This window comes from Crocodylus siamensis, chromosome 4 (genome assembly GCF_052110815.1).
Source record: "Crocodylus siamensis isolate JL-2025a chromosome 4, ASM5211081v1, whole genome shotgun sequence".
NCBI classification, from domain to species: Eukaryota; Metazoa; Chordata; order Crocodylia; family Crocodylidae; genus Crocodylus; species Crocodylus siamensis.
Genome location: NC_143398.1, coordinates 76160854 through 76185238, shown reverse-complemented (window position 1 = coordinate 76185238; position 24385 = coordinate 76160854). Strand labels below are relative to the sequence as shown.

The 24385-nt window shown below is 44.6% G+C and overlaps 1 protein-coding gene across 12 annotated transcripts in view; it reads right to left on the bottom strand.

Moving 5' to 3' along the window:
* The window catches only part of ACSS3 (acyl-CoA synthetase short chain family member 3), a 203754-nt gene extending 179768 nt beyond the window's left edge, over positions 1–23986 (bottom strand). For 7 of the 12 annotated variants that reach the window (XM_090042621.1, XM_090042616.1, XM_090042617.1 and 4 more), the window contains exons 1-2: positions 23455–23978; positions 11533–11677 (exon numbers count right to left, since the gene is read on the bottom strand). In XM_090042621.1, the coding sequence (XP_089898747.1) occupies positions 11533–11677; positions 23455–23699 (390 nt within the window). In that variant the 5' untranslated portion in view covers positions 23700–23978. Of the gene's footprint in view, positions 1–11532; positions 11678–23454 lie in introns of all 12 variants that reach the window. The other 5 variants (XM_090042623.1, XM_090042625.1, XM_090042626.1 and 2 more) reach the window with 3 other exon arrangements.
* Between the last annotated feature and the right edge of the window lie 399 nt (positions 23987–24385).

The window sequence follows — 24385 nt, the reverse complement described above, 5'->3', positions numbered from 1 at the left end:
AAGAGAGCAACCTATACAGGCCTTCTCATACCTAAAGGTTTAATTTACTATCATATGAATTGTATTTGATACCTATCAGAATTTTATTTTTCAGATACCATATTAAAGTTTAACACACAAAACTACAGAAAAGCCAGTGCGCTCTATTTCTTCATGACATTTCCTCTAGAATTTTACACAAGGATGGCAGTGCTACAAACTCTGTTTCAAGGGGATGTAGGGAAAGATAAAAGTTCCACTTTTCCCCACTTTTACTTCCCTTTCTCCACCTTGCTAACACAGCATGACCATCACCCAGCACAGCATAAAATTCTCATTAGTAGCTGAAGTATTTTAGTTGGTTTCAAAGGGCTAAAATGTCCGCTGAGCTTATTTTGCAGGAAACTCCTATTCTGAATGAGTCCAATTCCTGCCATTTGCTCATATCATGGTTTTAGTTGTGAAATTTAAAACTATATGCAATATACAAAGCCTTATTATACCAAACTGAAAGAACTCAGTATTTTAAAAGATGATAGATGATTTCAAATATAAAGGGCCAGATCCTAAGCTGGGGTAAATCAACATAGTTCTGCTGAACTCAATTGAGCTATAAACATTTACCCCAGGAAGAAACTATTCTCTTGGAACTTTTGTTTCTCTCTGGGCATTTAATTCCTGGTTCATTATAGATTTAGGTAAAAGCACTATTAGTTTTGGTCTTTGTATTTACTGATCAGTATGGATTCCAGCACTGATATTAACTTGTAAAACTTGAGCAAAATTGCAAGGGCTGGCTGTTTTCCTTCAAGTCCTCCATATTGTCCCAGGACAACTGAGCAGTTTTTTTAAAGCAAAAATCTAATAATTTGCAGCTTTATTACATTATCAGAATGTAGCAGTCATCTTCCTTCCTGTAGAATGTATACTGTACTTAATTATATGACAGTCACATTTTAATTAAAGAATAGACTGTTTGCCTGACCATCTTTCTGTGTTAGCTCTGCTCAAAGAACTGACTTCCCAAAGGTGGCATTCCTGACATGTTTTCTGTTATTTCAACAGTTCACATATTTTAATTGTTCTAAAATGTAAATTTAAATGTAATGTAAATGTAAATTGTTGTAGGTCCTAAATCTGACACAGCATCGTAAACATATAAAGACTGATAAGACAAGTAAAATATATTTTTCTTATATATTTTCTAGCTGCTAGTACAAATATCTGCACATAGACAGTAATTCCACTGAGATGCTTCTGAAGGAAGAGCAAAGAGAAGTTTTGGTCTTTATAAAAAAAAAGGGGGGAGAATCTTAATGTGCACAAGAAAATAATTTCATTCCTCTATTGTAGATTTATTGCCTTCTCCTTATTTATCAGGACCTTGCCTTACCAGCATTCAGATAAATCTTATTCCTTTAAAACAAATGAGTAATATTTAAATCTGCATTTGAATTACTTGGAAACTGGTCAATACTCCAGGAATGCTTAAATTCTAGTGTTGCTGGTTGAGACCTATTGAAGGGACAAGGATGAGTTCACATGAAAACAGTGTACAGGTAACATTAATTCCTGCACTGTTAGTGACAGCATAATCAGTAAAACCAGAGGGTCAAGGATTTCACAAGACACCTGTCACAAGAAAAAGCAGCCAAGGTAACTAAGAGTGGCAGCAACTGTCACTGCATGCTGCTCATGGTTACCAATGTGGTCCTTGAGGCTCTGCCTTGAAGAGTGTTTACTTTTAACCCATGTAAGCAACTAATTTGAAGAGATTCCTGTATACATATTATGCAATCTACAGAACAAGTGCAAACAATAGCTTTACTCTGTTCTACAATACATTACCATTTTAAGAAGCTTTCCACCGCCCTCGTGCTAGGAGACCTAGTTTAGATAAGCAAATTATTTTAAAGGCAAATAACTGACAAATCAGATAGTCCCCATTTAATTTCTATGAACTGGATTAATTCTACCAAAGTGTGGTACTTCACACTTTAATTGCATTCTATTCTCCAGTTTGTTAAAGTAATTCTGAAATTGTGTCCAGTCCTCAAGGGGTCTTCCAAACCCTCCCTGCTAGGTGTCACCTACAAATACAGGTGTACATCATCCAAGTCACCATTTAAACTAACAAGCAGTGTTAGACAGAACTCAGTGGCATCCCACAGATGCACATTCCCAGTTTGAAGTCAATGATAAACAGTCTTTGAATGCAATTTCCCAACCATATATGCAGCAACTTTACAGCAGCTTTCCCTGGATCACAGGTGTTCAAACCTTGGCCCATAAGCCAAATCTAACCCATGGCATCATGACATCCAGCCCACAAGCAACCCCACAGGTCCAGAAATTTGGTGCAGAGGCATATTGGAACTGTTCCCCTGCTGCCAAATTTCCAGGCCTGTGAGAAGACCCAGACCTTGCACACTGGATTGACACCCAGCACTCAGGGCCAGGTGGGGCAATGCCAGACCCCAATATCAGGTTGAGGGGGTGAGGAGAGGGTGGCACCAGGCTCCTGGGACTGAATCCCAGAAAGCAGGGGCAGAGGCAGCAGGTCTAGTTTCTTGGCGCCCAAGCCCAGTGTGCAGGGGCCGGAGGTTGCCATTTAGTTCCTTAAATCTGCCTAATTCTTTTTTTTCATCTGGTTTTACTATTGGCCCCCCACAACACCCTTTGGCAGATTGGCACTGTTTCCTCTTTTCCAGTCTAGGATCTTTCCTGTCTACAAGATTTCAGAGATTATTCTTAATGGCTTTGGGCTATTTTAGTCAGTTCTATCAATAATACTTTATAGAAAACTTAATTTGGAAACTTTTCTACATAGTCTCTAACCTGTTATTTCCCTATTCCAACCCACGCACTTGATTGTTATTACTTATACTACTTGTGTTAGCCACCTGACCAAAGATAGCCTTTGAGGGGAAACAAAAGAAAGAAAAAACACATTAAACATCGACATTGCTTGTTATTGGCCTTCAGCCAACTCTTCCTTTGGATTCCTCTCACTCCTGTATAGAATGCGTTCTTGTTACTTTTCACCTCTCCTGCTTTCTGCAATGACTTTTTAATTTTGTTTCTATATACCTTTATATGCATCCTTAGTAATTTGACCTTTTTTCCACTTTCTGAACAATTCTTTCTTTTCAGGTTCTTTGAGTGTTTATGCTTTAAATCACATTTTTGCTTTAATTTTACACTTCTCATCTTTCCTTTACACAGGGAGAATTTGTTCTTCTGCCCCTAATATTATTTCTTTTAGAACCTACAGCTATCTTGCATTCCTTTCACCTTTATGCTTGCTTGCCATGTAAGCTTTTTTACAATTTTCTGAATTTACTGAAGTCTGCTTTCCTGCATCCTACTGTCTTTATTTTGCTATTCTCCCTCCTTCCCCTTCCTAGGAATCATAGATTCTGTCATGCAATTATCACAATCTTCCAAGTCACCTTTTGCATTCACATACTCAACCAGTTCCTTCTCATTGGCCAAAATGAGAATTTAGAAGAGCCTCTCCTTTAGTTGCTTTCTCCATTTTTCTCCATCAAAAATCTAAGAAAGCTAACTAAATCCAACTACTGGTTGAACAACCTGGGCACCTCCAGACAAGCATGGCTGTGTAGTATGTGACACCACATAACGCACAATCAGGTGTTCTCCGTGCTGCAAGGGATATTCAGGGGTCTAAAAAACCCATGGGAAAAAAAAATGGAGCAACGCAGGCATGGGCAGCACGCGCCACTGAAAAGTGGAACTGGACCACCCTGAGCTGTGCTGCAGCTGCCAGCCAGGTTCTGCCCAGCAGGATCGCCACTGCCACAGCCACAGGAGGTGCCCAAGACACCAAGTAAAGCTGCTGGGGCCAGCACAGTGCTGGCCCCAGCCTCTGCTACTGCCCCCAGGGTAACTTGCCACATGCCAAAGCACACGTGGCACAGGCATTCCCCGGGGACAGGTAGCTGCGGCACAAGGTGCACCACTGCTGCTTGTCCCTGGGGAACCAAATGTCCATGTTTGTTTGGACTTGGCCCCTGTGTCCTTCTCTACATCTTTCCCAAAAGATAACTAAAGTCTTACTACTTGTGTGGTTAAAATCCATCATTGCTACCAAGTATTGTGCTTTGCCTGGTTAGTCATCAAACTGAAAAAATCAGGTGAAGGTCTTTTTGGTCTGCAGCAAACCCACAAAAAGGAAACTCTTTACTTCTCCTGCCCTTTTTATCTTCACCCAAAGAATTTTGGACATTAAAACAAGTGTCTACAACACTGGCCCTGCAGGCTGGATGAGTGGTGTGGAGTCAGTCCAGAGACCATATCCACAGTGCAATTTGGTACAAACTGATGTGCCAGTGCAGCCTCATACCATACATCTGACTACGACGCAACCCAAATGTCTGAACCTATGGTGAAACCTGTGGTCCAAATGACAGCCCCACATGCCAGATCATGTTGCCGCTAGACCTGCATGCTGCTACAACCCCAGGCACCAGGACTGACCACAGCATGATCTGATATGCAGGGCTGGGTCATCCAGGCTCCATGGGTTCAGAAATTTGGCAGCAAGGGAGCAGTGGCAATGTTATTTGCCATGGATCTGGAAATTATGCTGCTACTGCTCTCTTGACACCAAATTTCCAGACTCATGGTGTGGCCCATGGGCTGGATGATGCAGCTAAATGAGCTAAAAGCCACAGGTTAAGCACTTCTGGTCTACATCCTGGATGCAGAAGGTATAACCAGGACTCTGACCTCCCTTTTTTCTCCCTATCTATCCTATATCTGTCAGGCTATGTCCTTCTATATCTGTAGTCCAGTCAGGTTAATCATTCCATCAAGTCTCTACTAAGTCAATGAAGGCATAAGTTTGACTTCTGCCCCTCCGGCTTACTCTCCATATCTCTTATATTGGTATATCAACTAGGCCTGTGCGAAGCAGCTAGTATTCACTTTGGATTCGGCTGATTCAGGGGACAGTGATTCCATTCAGTGATTCAAATCACTGTCCCAAATCAATTGAGCTAAATCTGATTCAGAGATTCAACTGCTGCCGAATCTCCAAATCAGCCAGGAACACCCCCCACAGCCTGGCAATGGCTGCCCCTCCTGCCCCAGCTCCCGGCCCTTTGGAAAAAAAAGCCCTGGCTCACCGGATTCCTACCATGTCGGGGGGGGAGGGGGGTCAATCCCTGCTGCCCTCCACTGCCCCATGCTGCATGGAAGGCTCTGCATGAGCCCCCTGCCCCCCCTCACTCCCCCAGCCCCCCCATGGGTGCCTCACCCAGGCCAGCTCTGGCCCTTTAAGAAAAAAAAACTGAGAAAAGCCCTGTACTCACTGTTCCTGCTGGCGGAGGATGATCCCTGCTGCCCTGCACCAGGTGCGACGCTCTATACGAGCCCCCTGAAGCCCCAAGGCCACTGCAGGAGTGGTGAGTCCTGGGGTTTTTCTCCGTTTTTTGGGTTTTTTTCTTAAAGGGCCAGAGCTGGCCGAGTGGGGCACCCGTGAGGGGGCTGGGAGAGTGGAGGGGGTCAGGGTGGTTGTAGCAAAGGCCCCCATGAAGCGTAGGGCAGTGGGAGGCATCAGGGATCACCCCCCACCCAGCAGCACCTCGTGAGCACCGGGGCTTTTCTTTAGAGCACCAGGAGCTGGGGCGGGCAGGGCAGCCATGGGGGCAGTGGTTGGGGGGGGCTGGGGAAGCGTGCAGGGGATGGGGGCTGGCAGGGGTCCCCCCATGGTCCCCTCCCCCGCCCCAGTAGTTACTAGTTCAGAGTCCAGCAGCCACCAGGGACTGTCCAAATCAAAGCTCTCCAAATCTTTTCCAAAGATTTGGACCTTTAAATTGGTCCCCTGGTTTGATTCCAATTCGGAGATTCGGCCACTAATTTGGGCCGAATCTTCTCAGGATTGAATCACCACCCAAAGCTTCACACAGACCTAATATCAACCTGTATGTGCTGCACAGGTCTGTACACTCTTATTTACACTATGGTTTATAGCAGTAGCCCATCACCTTTTGCCACAGCAGGTTGCCACTTGTGACCCAGCTCCCTGTCATGAAGCGCAAGCCTCTGGACCAGGAGCACCTAAGCCATCTATGCTTACTCTCACCACCAATCCCCCATCCACAATGGCAGCAGGCAGGGTCATATTTTTCTGTAATGGTAAGCGCAGGCATAAGAAAGAAGCAGGGAGAGCTATGGAGCAGAGGGGAACATTACTGAAAGGGATAGGAGCCATGGTACAGCTTCATGTCGCAGATTCTCTGTGTCAGATCAGCATGGCCATTGGCTGCCAACCCTTGGTTTATACTTACTTACTTTTTGACACTAAGATTAAATAATCTAAAAGGGGGAAAGGAAACATAATAGGTTACTGGATCATCCGCCCATATAAATCGTCTTACCAGTTGTTTGTGTACATAGTTTTTGTCATAATAAACTAAAATAGGGCAAAGATTTGGCTTCCACAGTAAGTTTCTTATTAGTAAACAATGCAATGCTGTAAGAACTATAAAAGAAGTAATTTACAATACATAATAAAACATACATGCAAATAGAAGTTATAATGTCTTACCATAAAACTTTTAAGAGAAATCAGATCTTATCATTACACAAGCACCCAAGCCAATGGCTCCAAAGATTTAAGAGTAGACTTTAAGTGGTATTATAATTTTCAGAGCTGTGAAAGAACCTAAGTACTCCAGTCTTGACTACTCACCAGACCTGCCAGGGACCAGTCACTGGATCCACAAGCTTTGAAGTCTAAACAGAGTCCAAGCACACTTTCTGGGTGTACACCCTCGATCCAGGACACCACTTTTAGCAGCACGGACCTCCCCTTTCCCCCCCCACAGATTCCAACAACCTGTCCTCACAGCCCACTACTTCAGCCTTCTGCTATTTCCCAGTCTAAATTGTTTAATTAATTAATTTAATCTAATTCTAGTATAATTCCTCAGAAGCCAGTTATTAGATATATGCTGACAGCTGCTTACAGAGAGGCTTTACCCAGAGTTTCTGAACACATTGTTGCTTTTTTACTTAATGGATGCAGTATGCAAAACAAAGCAAAACAATACACATCTTCAGAAAAATAAAACTTCCTAAATGCAAAGCCTCTCAATCTAGTTCACCCTTCCTTGGGGGTGGGGGGTCCAAATGTTTTCCAGCAGGCAGGAAAATGGTTTGGCTTTTCTCTTTATCTTCCCTGCAACTAAACCAGGTCCCCTCATCCAAAACCTCTCTCTTTCCTTCTCATGTCCAATACTTTCTCTCTAAGAAGCTAAGGATTACTTATCTATTCCTTTTTCAACTATTTCCAGTGTCATCTGGTTTATTTGTTCTGCTTTTGCTGACCTTCCACTGTCCCAAACAACAACAACCTCACAGACATTTGGAATAAACAGGTTCTGTATTCGAGCAACCTCTTTAGCATATCTGTTGTGTTGCCAAGGTAAACCTGTTCAAATGTTCATGGTTCTTGATAGTACATAATACAGTCTGTACAATTTCTAGCTTCAGCAAACTTGAAAAGAAGGCCCTAAGCAGAAGGCACTCTGCCATAACTTCCATTATACTACTAAACCAGTCACTCATTGCCTGATACTTTGTGGTACATGAAATGTATTTTGGGGCGGAGCTACAAGGTCACCATGAAAATGATAGGTTATTCTGGAGAATAAGATCTGTGATTATAAAGAATGACCTAGTTCAACTTGCTGCTGGATGCAGGATCATCCCTACCCAAGCCATCCTATATAATCCATAATGTACACTCTTCTTAAAACTGCCACCAATCCTGACACAACATAAGTAATGGTGCCACTTACACTGAATATTCCAAAAGGAAGACACAGAACAATGGCCATGGATGTGGTCTGTGCTCTTTAGACATACTCAATAAGGGTTCAGTAGATAAGATTGAATACCCTAGTCCTAGGTGACCATATGGGACAATGTAAAATCTGGGACACTGCTCCCAACCTCTCTGGTCAGCAGTGCTACTGCAAGCAGAGGCAAGGGTAGCTCTGGTCTTATTATTCAAGCACCTAGGGGAATATATGTCCTGTTAATGACCCATTTTTCTTTACTTCAGAGGTGTTAACAATCTCCCCTTTTTAATGGTCATTCCATTAATCAAGCTAAGCTATCCTAGGGCAATTTTGCTGTCTGCTAGGACTTCCTATTTCACAGTTTGTGCTGCTTCACCTCCCCACTAAATTATGCCCTGCTCCCAGGGAGCTCATTTTAAATGTTTGCTAGCTGGCCAGGTCCAAACTCCAAAATTCAAGACTGTCCCAGCCAAACCAGGACATGTTGTTACCCTACAGCTAGTCCCCATGCCCAGAGAGCATCTTTGTAAAGAAGTTAAGCATTTGAAGTTACACAGCAAACATCACAAGATTAAATAAACAAACCAAGCCACAGATATTTCATAAAAATAAAACAAATTTCCTAAAAGCAGATATTAATCTGAAGTTCTCGCCTTCATAAGCAGTTCTCATGATCCTATATCACAGGTTAGGAGAGAGGCATAAGCTAAGGAATTCAAAAATTATATTTAGACAGAATACAGCTACAGGCAGGATTCTACCAACTTCAGAATGAGTGTGATACATACTCAATGACAGCTGTTTTGGTTTGTTTAGGGTAAGAGAAAATTTGGGGAGGGGATGCTTAAGTAAATTTCTGTGACTAATTCACAAATCCTCTTACCCTGAAACATGTATTAGTCTTAGAGACAGAGAGAGAATACAGAGCCACACATGTAGGAAGCTGAATATCAACTTCAGGTTCAAAAAATGAAACCCAATCTGCATTTTAAACGTCTTCCAGAGTAATGTTACTGCCAACAGGGCACAGTGGAGAAAAATTACATATAGGTTACATTTTTTTCTTTTAATGAACACCCATCACCACCACAAACACACTAATACTACAAAAATGTACTTTACCATAGATCCATGATTAAAATAATTCCCATACACTGTTTTAGGTATGCTGATGTATTTTCATTGATCTAATACAATACTATACTGGTCCTTAGTTAATCTTTAAATCTTGTCAGTAGGCAAACCGTGAAAGTCAATTCAATAAAAGTGAACAGTTCATAAAGCAGGGGTCAGCAACATTTTTGGGCCCACTGCCAAAACCCCTCACAACCTGGACTCTGAAGAGGCTGGCATGCCAGGAACAGATGGCAAGGCAGCCACAAGGGGCCTGATCCTTGTCTTGGCAGCGCAGCCCTGGCCCCTTCCCTGCCATGCTCCCCAAGGTGCACGTACAGCTGCTGCCAGCAATGAGTCAGGCTGTGGCTCCAGACACTGGTGCAGCCACTTGCAGCCTCACAGCTGCACCAGACCCCCTGTTCTACAAATATGTGTTCACCTCTTTGAAACCAAAACCCCCAGAGTTGGCCATAATTTAGATTTATCCAATGACAATTTCACCAGTTACTTGCAGTCAATGTATTTATGAAAGATAAAGGCATAAAAAAGGATGCAGTTCAACAAGGACAAGTGCAGGGTGCTGCACCTTGGGAGAGGGAACCAGCATTATGGTTATAGGTTAGGGGCTGACCCTCTCAGCAGCACAGAGGCAGAGAGGGATCTTGGAGTCAGGATTGACTCCAGGATGAATATGAGTTGCCAGTGCGACGAAGCAATAGGCAGAGCCAACCGCACTCTGTCATACATCAACAGGAGCATCACTAACAGGTCCAGAGAGGTCTTGCTCCCACTCTATGTGGTACTGGTCAAGCGGCAGCTGGAGTACCGTGTCCAGTTCTGGGTGCTGCACTTCAAGAAGGATGTGGAGAACCTGGAGAGGGTCCAGAGGAGGGCCACTCGTATGATTGAGGGCCTCCATGGCCAGGCCTATGAGAAGAGGCTGAGGGACCTGAATCTCTTCAGTCTCCGCAAGAGGAGACTGAAGGGGGATCTTGTGGCTGCCTACAACTTTATCAGGGGCCACCAGCAGGGACTCGGGGAAAGTCCGTTCACCAGGGCCCCCCTTGGAGTCACCAGGAACAATGGCCACAAGCTGAGGGAGGATAGGTTTAGGTTAGATATTAGGAAGAACAACTTCAGTGTAAGGGTGGCCAGAGCCTGGAATAGGCTTCCCAGAGAGGTGGTGCTCTCACCTTCCCTGGAAATCTTCAAGAGGAGACTCGATAGGCACCTGGCTGGGGTCTTATGACCCCTGCCTCCCCCAGTGCTCCTTCCTGCCCATGGCAGGGGGTCAGACTGGATGATCTGTCTAGGTCCCTTCCAACTCATTGATTCTACCATTCTATGAAAAGCTCCACTTTCAATGTAATCTAAAACTGGATAGAAGAGGTATCTATTTTAGGAGTTCCTAATGGTTAAAATTTATATTTATGTTGGTCTGCTAAGGGACAGGTATCTGTTCAAGTTTGTACTTCTATTTCACATGCCTCCTGCTAACATTAACAGAACTAATTTTGTTAAGTAAGCCAGTTAATTAGAGTGAGTTATTGTTAAAGATCTTTATATGTTCTAACTTCAAAGCAAAATCAAATAACTGATCAAGAGAAAGGAACAGAGAAAAATCCAAGACTTTCAGAAAAAAGGGAAAACAGCTGTTTTTCTTAAGCAGCTGTTTTTGTGTCGCAGGACACTCCCATGCCCTGCTCCTAGTGAGTTATGAACTTAAGGGGGGAGGTGTGTCGCAGGGCACTGAAGTGCCCTGCTCCTAGGAAAAGGTACAGGTGCCGGTTGCCGGGGCAACTGTAGTTTGGTCAGCTGACTGGAAGGGCCCCGGTGCAGGCAGGGAGTGTGGAGAAAGGCCCCAGCACGGACCACGAGAGTGGGACGAGCCCAGGGAGCACCCGTGAGGTTGCAGGCAATCAAGATGAGCCCAGGGAACCCGCGAGGGTTCGGGCAACTGAGAGCACAAGGAATGCCCGTGAGGGTGCGGGAAACTGAGACGAGCCCAGAGGGCGTCCGTGAGGGCGCGGGCTATAGCAAGGTAAGCAAGGGGGCGATGTGAGGGCGCAACAAAGAATTGACTAGGCAATGCCTGGTACATCTGCGAGGCTTGGGGTGTGGTATCAGGGATGGTAGGAGCCACGCGTAGCCCCTAAGGCTTTAGGGCATGTAGTCAGCTAAGACGGGGCACAGACTGGGATACATCAGGGGTACCGTGTCCAAGGGGTTGAAAAGGCAGCTCCCATAACACTAATAACATCAAAGATGTGGCAGGTGAGAACGAGGGTGCATTGACACCAACTTGACACAGTAGGGGGCGCTAGGAGAGATCACAGCCGCTCCTAGGACCCCGCCCCATGACACCTTACCTTTATGAAGAAGTGTGAGATAGATTAAAATCTACAAAGAATCATTACTTCTGCATGAAAGTCATGAGGTTTAAGTCGGAATATGACATAAAAACAGAATAAAATGTAGATTTGAATAAGCAATAATTTACAGAGGTAGTCTATTCCTAATTCAAATACTCCCATAATCACCAAATGCCATGTAATGCTACATTTCTTATCTCCTTCATATAATCAGATTCTAACATTGACTGTACCTGTTCAAGAACTTCTTTGAAAGTTATAGCCTCTTTGATATTTGTTACAGGGCTATCATACATGATCGCAATCTGGTTTCCTCGTCCATTCTCAACATGACGATCTACAGCATTATAACAAATATTCAGCTCCCCATCTACAAACCTGGAAAAAAAAGAAAGCATCAAATAAGGTCAATTTTTTTCAAGGTAATTAGACTAATTTGCCAAAAGGACTGATAGCACTAACTAAGTGCTTTTAAAGTATGGTATTCAATTCATAAAGCCCTTTAATATTAGGTCAAAATAATTTGCTCAAAAATGGATAAACAAGACTATCAGTGGGGTCATAAGTGCCTTAGTTTAACTTCATGAAGACTTGGAATCAGATAAATATAGTTGTGATATCATGTGGCCTCACCAAAAGGAAGGTACATAACTTTATCCAATTTTGGAAAATAAGATTCCCTGGGTGTAAACAGAATTTGGACAAAAGAACACCTTCAAATCCCAGGCACCAGAGATACAGTCAAACAGGCATGGTTCAATAATTAGTGAATACTAGACATAGAAACCAAATGAGCAGCAAGACTTTTTTTGATGCCACTGTCACTGTGAACTTATGAACAGGAATGAGAGAAAAGATGTCTTGATGTATCTAAAAAGTTTTCAAATACACACTAACCATTATAACTAAAAAAAAGTGCTTTGCCTGTAACAGAGTAATTAACAAAGGTTAAAACAAAAAAGGTTTGCCTCGGTTATTCCATGCATTTTTGGGCAAAAATTACTGTGTATTTGCATTTTAATGTACTTTATTTAGAAAGAACACATTTAGGACTTAAAATATGCTTGTTCATTTCTTAGTATCTACTGTAAGATATGCAAGCATCTGTATTTATATGAAATCAACCAAATGGTTATATAATCTTAAGTATTTGTCTGACATTCATAGTGCATTTGACATTACCCTGCTGTACTCCAATGATTTTAAAAAATTGCTGCAAAGCACAGCATGAGTCATAGTCTTCTCAACAGCCAGATATTTACAGAAAACTGTCATCTTCTAATTAAAACCATTTCACAAAATTAAATTTGGTTTTTATAGTAACGTTATATAGAAGAGAATATTCAAAAGTAGCATTATGCTTAAGTGTGAAATATAAAAAGAATTACATTAATTTGAAAATTAGCCAGTATCAAAAATGAACTCCAGCAGTGGTCTCCACTTTGTGTGACCTGACTCATGCATGCCACTCTGCCCAACTCTACAAATTTACCAATAACACAAAAACCTTTAAGGAATGATAAATTAAGCTGCTGGAGAAAGTCATTTAGGAACACTCAGATCTCATAAAAAAACTATGCTGAACTAGGATATAACTAACCATAAAACAGAGGGTTTAACATGGCCCAACGGAAGGAACAAGAAGTCTGAGGGAATAAAATATAGTGAATCTGAACGGAGACAGTCCAAAGCTTCATTCAGCTGTCATGTCACAAGTAGAACTCAGATGGGGGGCTGGGGTCAGGTTTCAGGGGCCAAGGAGCAACAATACTGGAAGTCCAGAAGCCAAAGCCAAGGGCCATAATACTAAGTGTCAGTTGAAGTCCATGGTGTCATGGATCAAGACAGGTCTGTCACTGAGACCAGGCCAGAAACCAAGAACCAGAGAGTTCAGAACACACAACAGGGGAAGCAAGAACAAGGCACTAGGATCTGCGGCAGTAGGCGAGGCAGGAACAAACGTGCAGGGGTCAAAGGCTGAAGGGAGGCAGGGACAAGGCTGGCACAGGGCAGAAACTACAGCAAAAGGGCTTGAAGCAGAAGTGAGCCAGGAGCAAGGCAGGAGAGTCCTAAATAACAAAGCTACAAACACTATTCTGTTACAAGGCCCCAAGGGAAGTGGAAAGGTTTTTTAGCCTCCTGTCAAAGGCTTGTGGCTTCTACTGGTTCACCCCAGCTCTGGGTCACTTTTCCCTTATAGGAACCTTATAGGAAGGCCAGGGCTGGACTGGGCCCAGCCACCTGCTTGGTAAAGCTACAGCCCAGGACTCCTCCATGAGCCTAGAAGACGGTCTCCCTTCCTTCCCCTCCCCCCGCCCCAGGGGTTTCTAGCAGTGCATGTCATGCTGCACACTCCCAACTCAAGGCATATATCTGCAAGCAGAGGCATGCTAATGGTGACGGGGGGCACCCAAGGCCATTTTCTCACAGGACCAGGCCACCAAAGGCCCACAAGAGCCTGGCACTGTGGAACAGCAGCCCCAGGCAATGTCTGTAGATGCCAATGAAGTGGGTCAGCTGTTTTGGGACACATCCTAACACAATTGATCCCACTGCAAAGACATCTGTTTATAGTCAAAGAGTGACAGAAACCCTATGGCTCTATAACATATGCCTGTGTAAGACTCTCCTCCTGCAGAGCTCCTTCTCCTGTGAAGTTCTGGACAACCTGTAGCCTTAAGGCCAGGCTTATATAGTCCTCTCCTTTCCAGGCACCTTCCCTCCCTAATGCCCAGGGGCTTTCCATGGTTATCAGCAGGCTTACATGCTTCCCAGCAGGCTGCGCCCTGTACTGCCTAGCTTTGCTGCTTCTGTCTTTGTCAAGTAACAGATTCTTTTTTTTACCAATTAGCAAGTCCTCTGTAGCACTGTCCTAAAACCAGGCTAGCTTTTCTGCAAGCTCCTGCTACGCTGTTCTGTAGACATTTAGCTCTCTACTGCCTAACCCATGGTGGGGGCAAAGTCTGGACTCCATTTCAGACTCCAAAGTCTGCAGCAGACTCTATTTCCCAGCAGCCCCTGCCCGCATTGCTGCAGCAAGTTTCCATGGTGACCCAAAAAGCAGCAGCGCCCTGACAGTGCAGTGCCATAGTTTCCATGGAAAACGGCCCCACCAATGCTGGCAAGGCACGCAACACGTTGGGGAGCTGCTCCAGGGCTGGTATCTTGTGGTGTTGACAGTGTGGTCCAGAGCTGGACCAGAGCTGTGATCTGATGCCTGCATGCCCCAGGGAGGGACATGCAGGCAGTAATCCATGGCTCTGCCCCGTACCACTGTCACCACTGCAAGGTACCAGCCCCGGAGCAGCTCCCCACCAGTGCTGGTAGGGCTGGTCTCCATGGAAACCCAGGCCCTGCGCTGTCACAGTGCCACTGCTACTGGGGTCTCCATGGAAGTGAGCCACGACACAGGGAGGGGCTTCTGGAAAATGGATAGCTTTGGTTTTGCTGAAAAAACTGCACGCCATTGCTGTTAGCAACCTTTTGACTCTCCATTTGTTTTTTCCACTCTCAAATTTTCCTGTGTCTCAACTTTAAAGTGGCAATAAATGGCTTGGTTGTTTGAAGTTGGTATCATTTTGCTTTGAAAGCTCTCTGTTTTCTGTCAATGAGAGTATGAATTTACCTATCATTCTCATCAAATCCATCCTGGTGTTTCTTTTGTGAAGAAACTTAGAGATTTTTCACACACCTCATGGATACTTTTCTTGAGGCTCTCCCAGTTATCAATGGTATCAAAATTATCAAGGAGGTCAGAGCTGCTCACAGAGGCACTGCTGGAGATGACCATTTTATTTTTAACTGGGATTTTCAGATATTCTACACTGAACTTCTTCCTTGGTTGCTTCTTTTGTTTGTATCAGTTTGAGGCAATGTGAACAGACACGATGGAATATATCAAATAATGATCTATCCAACAGTTGTCCATCAGTAGCTCTACTGATATGGACATCACGTTGGTCCCACACATACACTATTATCAATTTGGTGGTCAGTTTGATGCCACTGTTCTGAGCAGGGGTGCATTCATGACATCTTCAATTTGTTGCTTTGATGGAACAGGGAGTTTGTGATGAGATCAAGTTCCAAACATTTGCTCAGAAGGAGAAGTCCATTTAAATGGATTTCCCCACTCCTTCCTTTCTAACTGTTCCTTTCTATAGCTCAGACTCCCCGCCCACTCCCACACTGAAATCTCGAACAAGAATTATCTTATCATTTTTGGTGACAGATAACAGAATATTGTCAAATTTTAAACAGAATTCTTCCTTGGTTTCCTCATCTGCATCAAAGGTCAGGATGTATGTTGCTGGTCAGTTGGATTATTCTTATCACATCATAAGGATCATGAGCTGCTCTTTTGTTGCCAACTGGACATTCAGGCATCTAAATAATAATTTTGGTTTCGGTAGCAAAACCCATGTCACGAGCATGTCTGTCTTGTTTGTCTTTTCCTTTCCAAAAAAAGGTGCAGCCACTACCATGTTCTGTGAGAACCCCCTCTCCTGCACATCTGGTGCAGCAATGTCAGTCTCAAACCAGTCTTCTGGCCACAAGTGCTGTTCTTCACCCCATTCAGTCACTATTACAGTTGTCCATCAGCATGTCGGTATTCCAGGTTGCAAACTTGTTTTGGATCACAGATCAAGTGATCCCACTCAGTGCAGTTTTCCAGACAGGTGAAACAAAAAAGACTATATTTAGGGGACCCTTTCTAGCTCCCTCCCTATACAGAGTGAGCAGAACAGATCCTTGTACACCAGTTTCAATTCCAAGTACAAAAACACCACCACACAATCATTGCCTCTGTGTGTGACTAAGGGCTTCGAGATAGGACTTGCTGATTTGCCAAAATAACTACAGGGAGAAACAAAACCAAAGCCAACACCTTGTATCAGAGTACAGAATCCTGCCTCCTCTTACAAAAAAAATGGTCACCTGGGACTTGACATTAAAAGGAATACACTCCCAATGATGATGCATAAAGGTCAAAAGCAACCTTACTTGTGGCATCTTATAGCTCAGGGGTGGACAAAATGCGGCCCGCAGGCCAGATCCAGCCTGCCAGGCCATTCTATCTGGCCCGCGGGGCCCCTAAAAAGTTTAGAAAAATAAGATTTATCTGCTCCTGTCTGCCTGTCATGCGGCCCTTGATGGCTTGCCAAAACTCATTAAGTGGCCCTCCACCTGCCCCTGTCATAGCTGCTAACAAATATCTCAGAATCAGCACGGGCCCCTTATGCTAATACTTTGGTAGAAGGAGATGGTCAGCCACAGATATCAACACTGCCTAATTAACCAGGTCTAAAATCCTTTTCTGATGAACAGGTAAAAGAAAGGAAAGCTATGACTCTGGCCAAACATCATCCTTAAGTTCAAGACACTAGTAAAATCAATTAACCCCTAAACATTTCACTCAAAATACTGGGAAGACGAGATCAAATATTTTCAAAGGAAAATTCCTTGCAACTAGAAAAACACGTCTAGCAAATTTACCTTACTGCCAGTGTCCCCAAATACTTATTCCAGGTTATTTTTTTGGTTGTTGGTTTTTTTTGTGTGTGTGTGTGTAAATTTTGTTTTGTTTTTATAGCAGAAGGGGAAAATGAAGTTCTTCCACAGATTTAAAAGTTTTGTAGTACCAAAGCTACTTTCTTGAAGCAGTATTTTGAATATCCTACTTACACTTATTTACAGGGTGGATAAAAATCAATTATTTAAAAAATAATCTATTTTCATAGTTTTGTAGCTGGTGAGGTCAGAAGGGACCTGAGCAGATCATCAAGTCTGACCCCCTGCCATGGGCAGGAAAGAATGCTGGGGTCAAAGGACCCTGGCAAGGTGTCTATCTAGCTTCCTTTTAAAGACCACCAGGGTAGGAGCGAGCTCCACTTCCCTTGGAAGTTGGTTCCAGATCCTAGCCGCCCTGACTGTGAAGTAGTGCCTCCTGATTTTTATTCAGATCAGTTTTCTTTGATTTTAAATAGGATTTTGTTTTACTGTTTTCCTTTTTCAAACAAACTGGCTTAAAATGAAATTTGAATTTAATACATCATAGGCTAGTATAAAATTTAGTATAATCTATTAAAATAATTTAAACAAAATAGATGAGAGTCAATGAGCCTCTACTAAAAACTTAGCAGTTAAAGGCTAATTTTCTCCTACATGAGAATGAAGAGGAAAACATCTACCTTTTAAGGTTATGCTTTAAAAATATGGAAAAATATTTCATGTATTAGGGGTTTGACCCTGCAACAGAGGCAGGGTCTATATTACAGGTGTTGGAACCTGTCCACTAACTCCAGCAGACACCATAATGTGTACTCCTTGATCTGGATTATCCACTGAGCTCACCTGGATAGTATAAATTCTGGTTTTATTCTCTCTACCTGAGCTCTGATAGCTCAGCTCTCAAGTTATGACTATTTATGATTCTGCACTGATAATGGAGACTTATTCTCCAGCTCATGGAAAAATAACCATCTGCTCAGTAACTACCAACCCCGTTTCTGAATGGCTCTGGATACTTCAGTTAAATTACTTTTCTTGATCCTTTTGCATATATACAAAGATGTAAACATTAACTTCTCAGGTGCTCTATCCATGTACCTAAACTAAGATACTGCAACACACAAGGCCGGGGGTTGCAACAGCAGAAACCATGAATTGTAAGGTAAGGGGAAAGGGGTCAGGGCTTTTGGGGTTTTTTTTTCCTTTTGGGGGGTGGGGGGGGAGGGTATGGTGGGTTATGTCACAAGGTGAAGGAGTCTTGGTCTGTTAATTTCTTGCATGGAGGAGGGAGAGGGAGCAGAATAAGTAGCAGTGTACACAACAGAAAGGGCTAATGTTGGGCTCAAAGCAGCGTAAGAAGAGGAAAAACACTTTGTGGATTATAGACTAGAATTGATTTCAGTACCTGGAAACTGTATGAAAAAACTGCCAGGGCTGCAGGTCACAAAAAGGCCCTATTTGGAAATATTTTCAAGAAATTCCTCTCCCACTGTGCAAATGAGGAACATGTGTCAAATGTAAACACTACAACAAGGAGCTGCAAGATTTGGTAGCCTGAATGAAGGAACGTTATGAGAAATGCTGATGTGAGTACGTCTGAGCCATCCGGATTAATTGGCTAGGAAATGTATTATTTCTGAACCGCTCCTATAGATTGCCTGCCATACACTTTAATGCTAATAAATGATAAATTTATGACAATACTGTTAGTTATTTTGGGTGGTTTACTAACGAATTTCAAAATGTTTGTGTTCAAAATCTAATGAATGTGCTAGTCTATGGTGGTATATGTCAGTTATACTCTTCTGAAGTGACTGTCTCATTTTAAAGAGAATTAGGTAGTAGGAACTTAATCATAGGTGACTTTCACCAGGGCATTTTAAATATTTTTCCCCAGGAAGATCTAAAAATACTTGGCTTAATTCACTAAGCACAATTCATTTTTTAATACTATAACAGTTAATACTAGCATTTAATAAATTACTTGTAAATGTGCACCATGTTTTGATTTTTAAAAGTTTCTGTATCCAAAACATTAAAAATTTGTTTAATAAGTTTGAAGTGCTGATTTTGGTGTTTAATTAAATTCAAATTGCAAACTAAATCCAGCTTGATATAAATATGAGCAAAAAGTTAATCATCTAGTGAATTATATATATTTCACCATTTAATAGCTGGGGCCTACCAAAATTGTGCTTGCACAATTTTCACAGAAACCATGATTTCAGGCAGGCTCTGTAAAAAAGCGTGGGCTCTGCACTTTTGGCAGGCTTGCTGCAAAAAACTCCCTCCAAAAAACAGGCAGACAAACAAACTTTTTGGCAAGCATAGAAAAATGTGCAGGAAGCCTTGCAGTCTTGGAACATGGAGGGAAAGGCAGAGGGGGGAAAGAGCAAAGAGAAGGGGGATGAGGTGGGGCTGTTTGCAGGGGCCCTGCACTACCCCCGTTCCCTATGCCTTCCACCCACTCATGCTCCAAGACTGCAGGGTTTTCTGTGCGCTTTTCTCTGATTGCCAGTAATGTTTGTCTTTTTTTTTTTCTGGCATTGAACCAGCCAAAAGTGTGGAGCCCAGAGATGGCCCAAAACTACAACTTAATTATCCTGATTAAGCCTGGGGAAGCCATTAATCCATGCTTCATAACACTTGGACTGATAGCTTCCCTGGGCTTAATCAAGGTAATTAACCCACAGTTTCAGGCCATGTGGCAATCTGCAGGAAGAGGAGGCACAAAGGTGCCCCACCATGCTCAGCCCACAAAAATGGCAGCCTGCCCTGGCATCTGCCCGCAAATTCAGTCAGCTGCCTCCTCCAGTTCAGCACCCCCTAGTTATAGCACATTAAAATGTAGGATTTCTAACAATCCTAATATGTTAAACTATATATTTTTGGTACCTAGTTCATGTACCTAGGAAATACGTGTGTCAGATCTGCTATAAAAGCTGTATTCAGTTGTAAATCAATGTGTTTTAACTGTTATACCAGCCAATGAATATACACTTTTATTTAAAAGGGAAAGTTGATGAAAATTGGGCTTGTCTGATTTAAATCAATTTGATTTAAACCAGTCCACTCTTCAAGCTATTCAAAACACTTTACAGAAGTTTAAGATTGCAAGTTTTTTGTTAAAAACTTGCAATCTCAAAGAACAAAATCAGGTTTATTTGATGAGACCCATTTTCTATAAAACTATGCTGAGGGGCATTAATTCACAGAAAAATAGGGCTGAAAGTGACCTGAAAAGTTGGATTATCCATATCTAAACTATTCCACACAAATGTCTCATCTGCTCTTTAAAACTTTCAGGGATGGAGACTCCACAACCTCTCTAGGTAACCTGCTTCAATGCATAACACCACACACACACACTTACAACGTTCTTCCTAGTATTCAGCCTAAATTTTCTTTTTTGTAATTGAAGACTGTTACTACTTCTGTCTCCTGCAGCCACAAGGAATACTCCATCACCATCCTCTTCTAACCACCTGTTAAGTATTTCAAGACTTATCAAGTCCCTACTCAGTCTTCTCTTCTCTGGACTAAAGAATCCCAGTTCTTCCATTCCTCATAAATGTTGCCTAGATCTCCAGTCATTTTTTGTTACTGGTCACTGAACTCTACAGTTCATCCAGGTCTTTTTTTAAAACATAATGCCCAAAATGGGACACACTACTCCAGGCAAGAACTCACCGATGCTAGTAAAGAGGAAGGTTCACCTCAACTTGCAGGCAATACAACCCAGAATGCTACTGAGTTTTTTGTTGCTGTTGTGTTATTTTGCAACAAGGGCCCACTGCTGGCTCATATTCAGCTTGTGCTTCACTATAACCCACAGGACCTGAAATACTGGAGCCTGGTTAATTAGATCAGTGTATAAAACTAGCATAAATTAGACAGGTGTTGTTGGGTGTCTGCACAAGCCATTAGCATGAATAATGCAATGTTTACATCCTTGTTTATGATTCAAATTAGTAAAGCTCAATTAATGAAAGTTACTTAGGATGCTAACTGATCAAGTGATCACAGTGTAAACAGTGAGTTTTATCTGATGCTCCTTCATATAGCCATAAAAAGGAAAGGGTATATGGAGTAAGAAAAAAAGATTTGGGAGCTGGGGCCTGCTCCACAGTTGTTTTGGCTATTTTTTTTTCCTGTGTCCCAAATGTATTAAATTGTCATTTACTGTAATTGACTGTTCACCAGTGAATCAGCTGTATTCTTTCATTGCCAAAATCATTTTTTTTAAGTTATTGTGGTGTTCAAATGAGTTGAGCAACGCCAGCTCTTAGTTTTCCCTTGTTTTTTGTTTTTTTACTCCAGAAAAATAATAGAGCAATTATCCTGAGGCAAACAACTCGGGTACATGATGCCAGATCAGAATGTTTTTGGCACTATGGATCCTATTTGAAATCTCTTGTGAATCATGTCTGTACTCTAACAATGCTAACAGTGCTGCACACCCTGACTGAGAATCGCTGGTTTACACTGAGGGGTATTTACTTGTAGCCATGTTGGCCTAAGGACATAGGCAAGTAATATCTTTTATTAGACCAACTGAGTAGTTGGAAAAAAGTTTTAGGCAAGCTTTCATGTTTAGTCACCCTTCTTCATGCATTGGGAGTCTCTGCTGGTCTGTCTCTTCTTGAGATATCACTCAAAGAACCTTGCCTGGTTTAGACTGAGTTATTCTCTTATAAAAAAAATCACTTCTAATAAGTATAAAAGGACTTCAAAGTAATGACTATTCTTATCACATGTGATTATGTTTTACTTTACTGTATGTTGTTTACCTTCTCTCTAAACAACTGGGTGTTTTATCCACATATCCAATGTTTTATACACCCAGGGGTGGATCCAGGGGGTGTGCACCTGTCTTGATGCTCCACCATTCATGCTGGCCTTCACTCTGCAATTCTGTGATCTGTTAGCTGCTTATGGTAATAAAGCTCCTATTTCACAGCCATGCAGGCTGTTTGTAACTTATTCCAATGAAGTTGTGTTTGTTTTTGCTTCAATCTTCAACTGAATAATACAGCCCTGGACCCCTAGCGTATTACCAAAGCTTCTAGTTTATTTTTAACTGGAGAGAAGTAGTTTTGGTGTTAATATGTTACAATGTTCCATATCATATGTACCCTCCCCTCTTTTCAAACATCTAGATCTGACGTCACCCCCCCACAACCAAAATAATTCTGTTAACCACTTGGCCTTTAAATTGTAATCAAGTAAGGAAGCAATGGTACCTTGGATTCATAAAATGTCTTTTATCATTGGTGAAAAACATAACCCTTCTTGTGTGTACAACAGCCAAAGGCACTTGTACCTTGGCGAAATATAGAGGGTGCACGCAGATGCACATGCACCCCGAGCGTGGCGGTGTACTCCCTGCAAAAAGGTCACCATTCGCCACCCCCCCACACCAATGAAACTGCCGCTGCCATACTCCCATTTCCAACAGTGCCACCACTGCCTGCAGGAGCTCACCATGCCCCCCAGCCTCCAGGGGCACACAGCATTCTTACACTTATACCATGGGCATACAAAGATGGTACTGGTATAGACACAGGCACACAGGGGCAGATCCAAAGGAAGTGCAGCACTGTGCCTGCATTCCCACCCCCACCTCTGATTAGATCTTGGGAGCTTTGAGGGCTTTTTTAAAGTCTCCAAAGCATGTAAAATTCCCCTCCTTCCCCTTCCTACTCAAAGACAGATCCTATCCCCTTCCCCCTCCTCCTGCTACGGATTTTCCCCATCCCTGGTGGGGCCAGGGAAGCCCCCCTGCTCCAGCAGGGCTGTGCAAGGATGGGTTCAGCTGGAACCAATGACAGCAGCAAAAACAATGGGCAGGGGGGTGCCTCCTTCCCAGGCCTGCCCCTGGAGGAACTGGGTGGAACAGGCGGATACAGCCTGCCTATCTCCACTGCTTCTGCTGCCCCCATCTCAGCTCAGCCCAGCCCAGTTGTAGCCAGGCTCAAGGGAACAGGAGCCTCCCTGGCTTGGGACAGTGGCAGCAGCAGTCAGGGGCATAGGCGACATGTGGGGGGAAGGGTGCCCCCCTTGACCGCAAGTGCTGTGGCTGGTAGGGGGGCACAGCGAGCTAGTGCCCCCCCCAGATTGATTTCCACCGCCGTGCTCAGCAACCCGCCCCCTTCCCCTCCCCCAGTCGTGCTCCCCCCCACCCCAGACTCGGGAGGCACGAGTCACCCACGGTCAGGGGGGAAGGGGAGGAGGCACAAAGGGGCAAGGGAAGGTGCCGAATTCTTATCTGCTTTGAGGACTTCAAAAAAAGGAAGTCCCCAGAGGCTCCAGCCTGCCCAGACCAGAAGGGGGGCGGGGGCGGGGGCGGGGGGGGATGCTCCCGCACCCCCTTTGCCAAATCCTGGATCCGTCCCTGCTAAGACTGAGACTACGATTTAGAATAAACTAAGACTACGATTAAAACTAACACACACACTCTCTCTCGCTTTCTCTGCCTGTACAGCACAGCCTCCTGCCCGGACCCCGCCTCGCCCCGCCCCGCCCCGCCGCGGCCGCGGACACACGTGGCGCGGGCGAAGCGCGGCAGGAGGGGACTGGAGCCGCAGCCCGCGCGACGCCCCGGTAGTCGCGTCCAGCCCCGGCCCGGCGCGGCCCGCGCTCACCAGGAGGCGCCCCGCTGTCCGCCGGCGTCCAGGACTCTCGCCCAGGGCTTGAACCACTCGATGCGCTCGGCTGCGGCGCCCCAGACCCGGGCGGGCTCGGCCACGGACGCCTGGAACACGCGCTCGTACTGGCGCCCCGCGGCCGCCCCCCGGGAGCAGCCACGCCGCCGGTCCGCGCAGCCCCAGCCCCAGCCGGCCCGCGCCGCGCTGCCCAGGGGCCCGCGGAGCTGCCCCGTCGCCCGCATGCCGCCCGCCCGTCCGGGGGAGCTTGTCCCCGCCGCCGCCGCCCGCGCCTCGGCGTTGGGCAAGACCCGCGACGGATTCCGCTGCTACTCCGGGCCGCGACGCGCAGCCGGGGCCGCAGCGCTGCCAGGCCGGGCTTTGCCTCCGGCCCGCCGCTGGCGGGGGACCAGGTGGGAGCTGGCCAGCCGGCTCAGCCGCAGCCCCCGCCGCTGGGGAAGCCGGGCGCCCGGCCCGCCTCCCCTTGCCCGCAAGCGACCCGGCTAGTGAGGGAGTTGTGAGGTGCTCCGAGGCCCTTCCCGACAAACAGCCCGGCTGGCTTTGGCTCTCACAGGGACATTGACCCCGCCAGCCGGGGAAAGCTTGCTAACAAAAAAAAACAAGCAACGGGTTGCGGCTCGCGTCCAGCTGCACACGGCACGGGCCTGGGGAGAGGACGGGGGAAGGTGATGAGTCTGCCCCACACCCCCTGCCTGTAAATCTCTCCACCCCTCACACTGTCAGCACTCAGGGTCTTCTCCCCCCACCATGCCTGGGTCCCCAAAGTGCCTTGCTTTTTGCACCTAGCTCCGAGCCACCACCTCCCCTCCCCTCCCCTCCCCCCAAAAAAGAGGACATGAAGAATTCCCTGCTCCAAAAAGGTTCTTTTAACATGTAATTTAGGCAGACAAGGCCTTGCCAACCGTCTCCC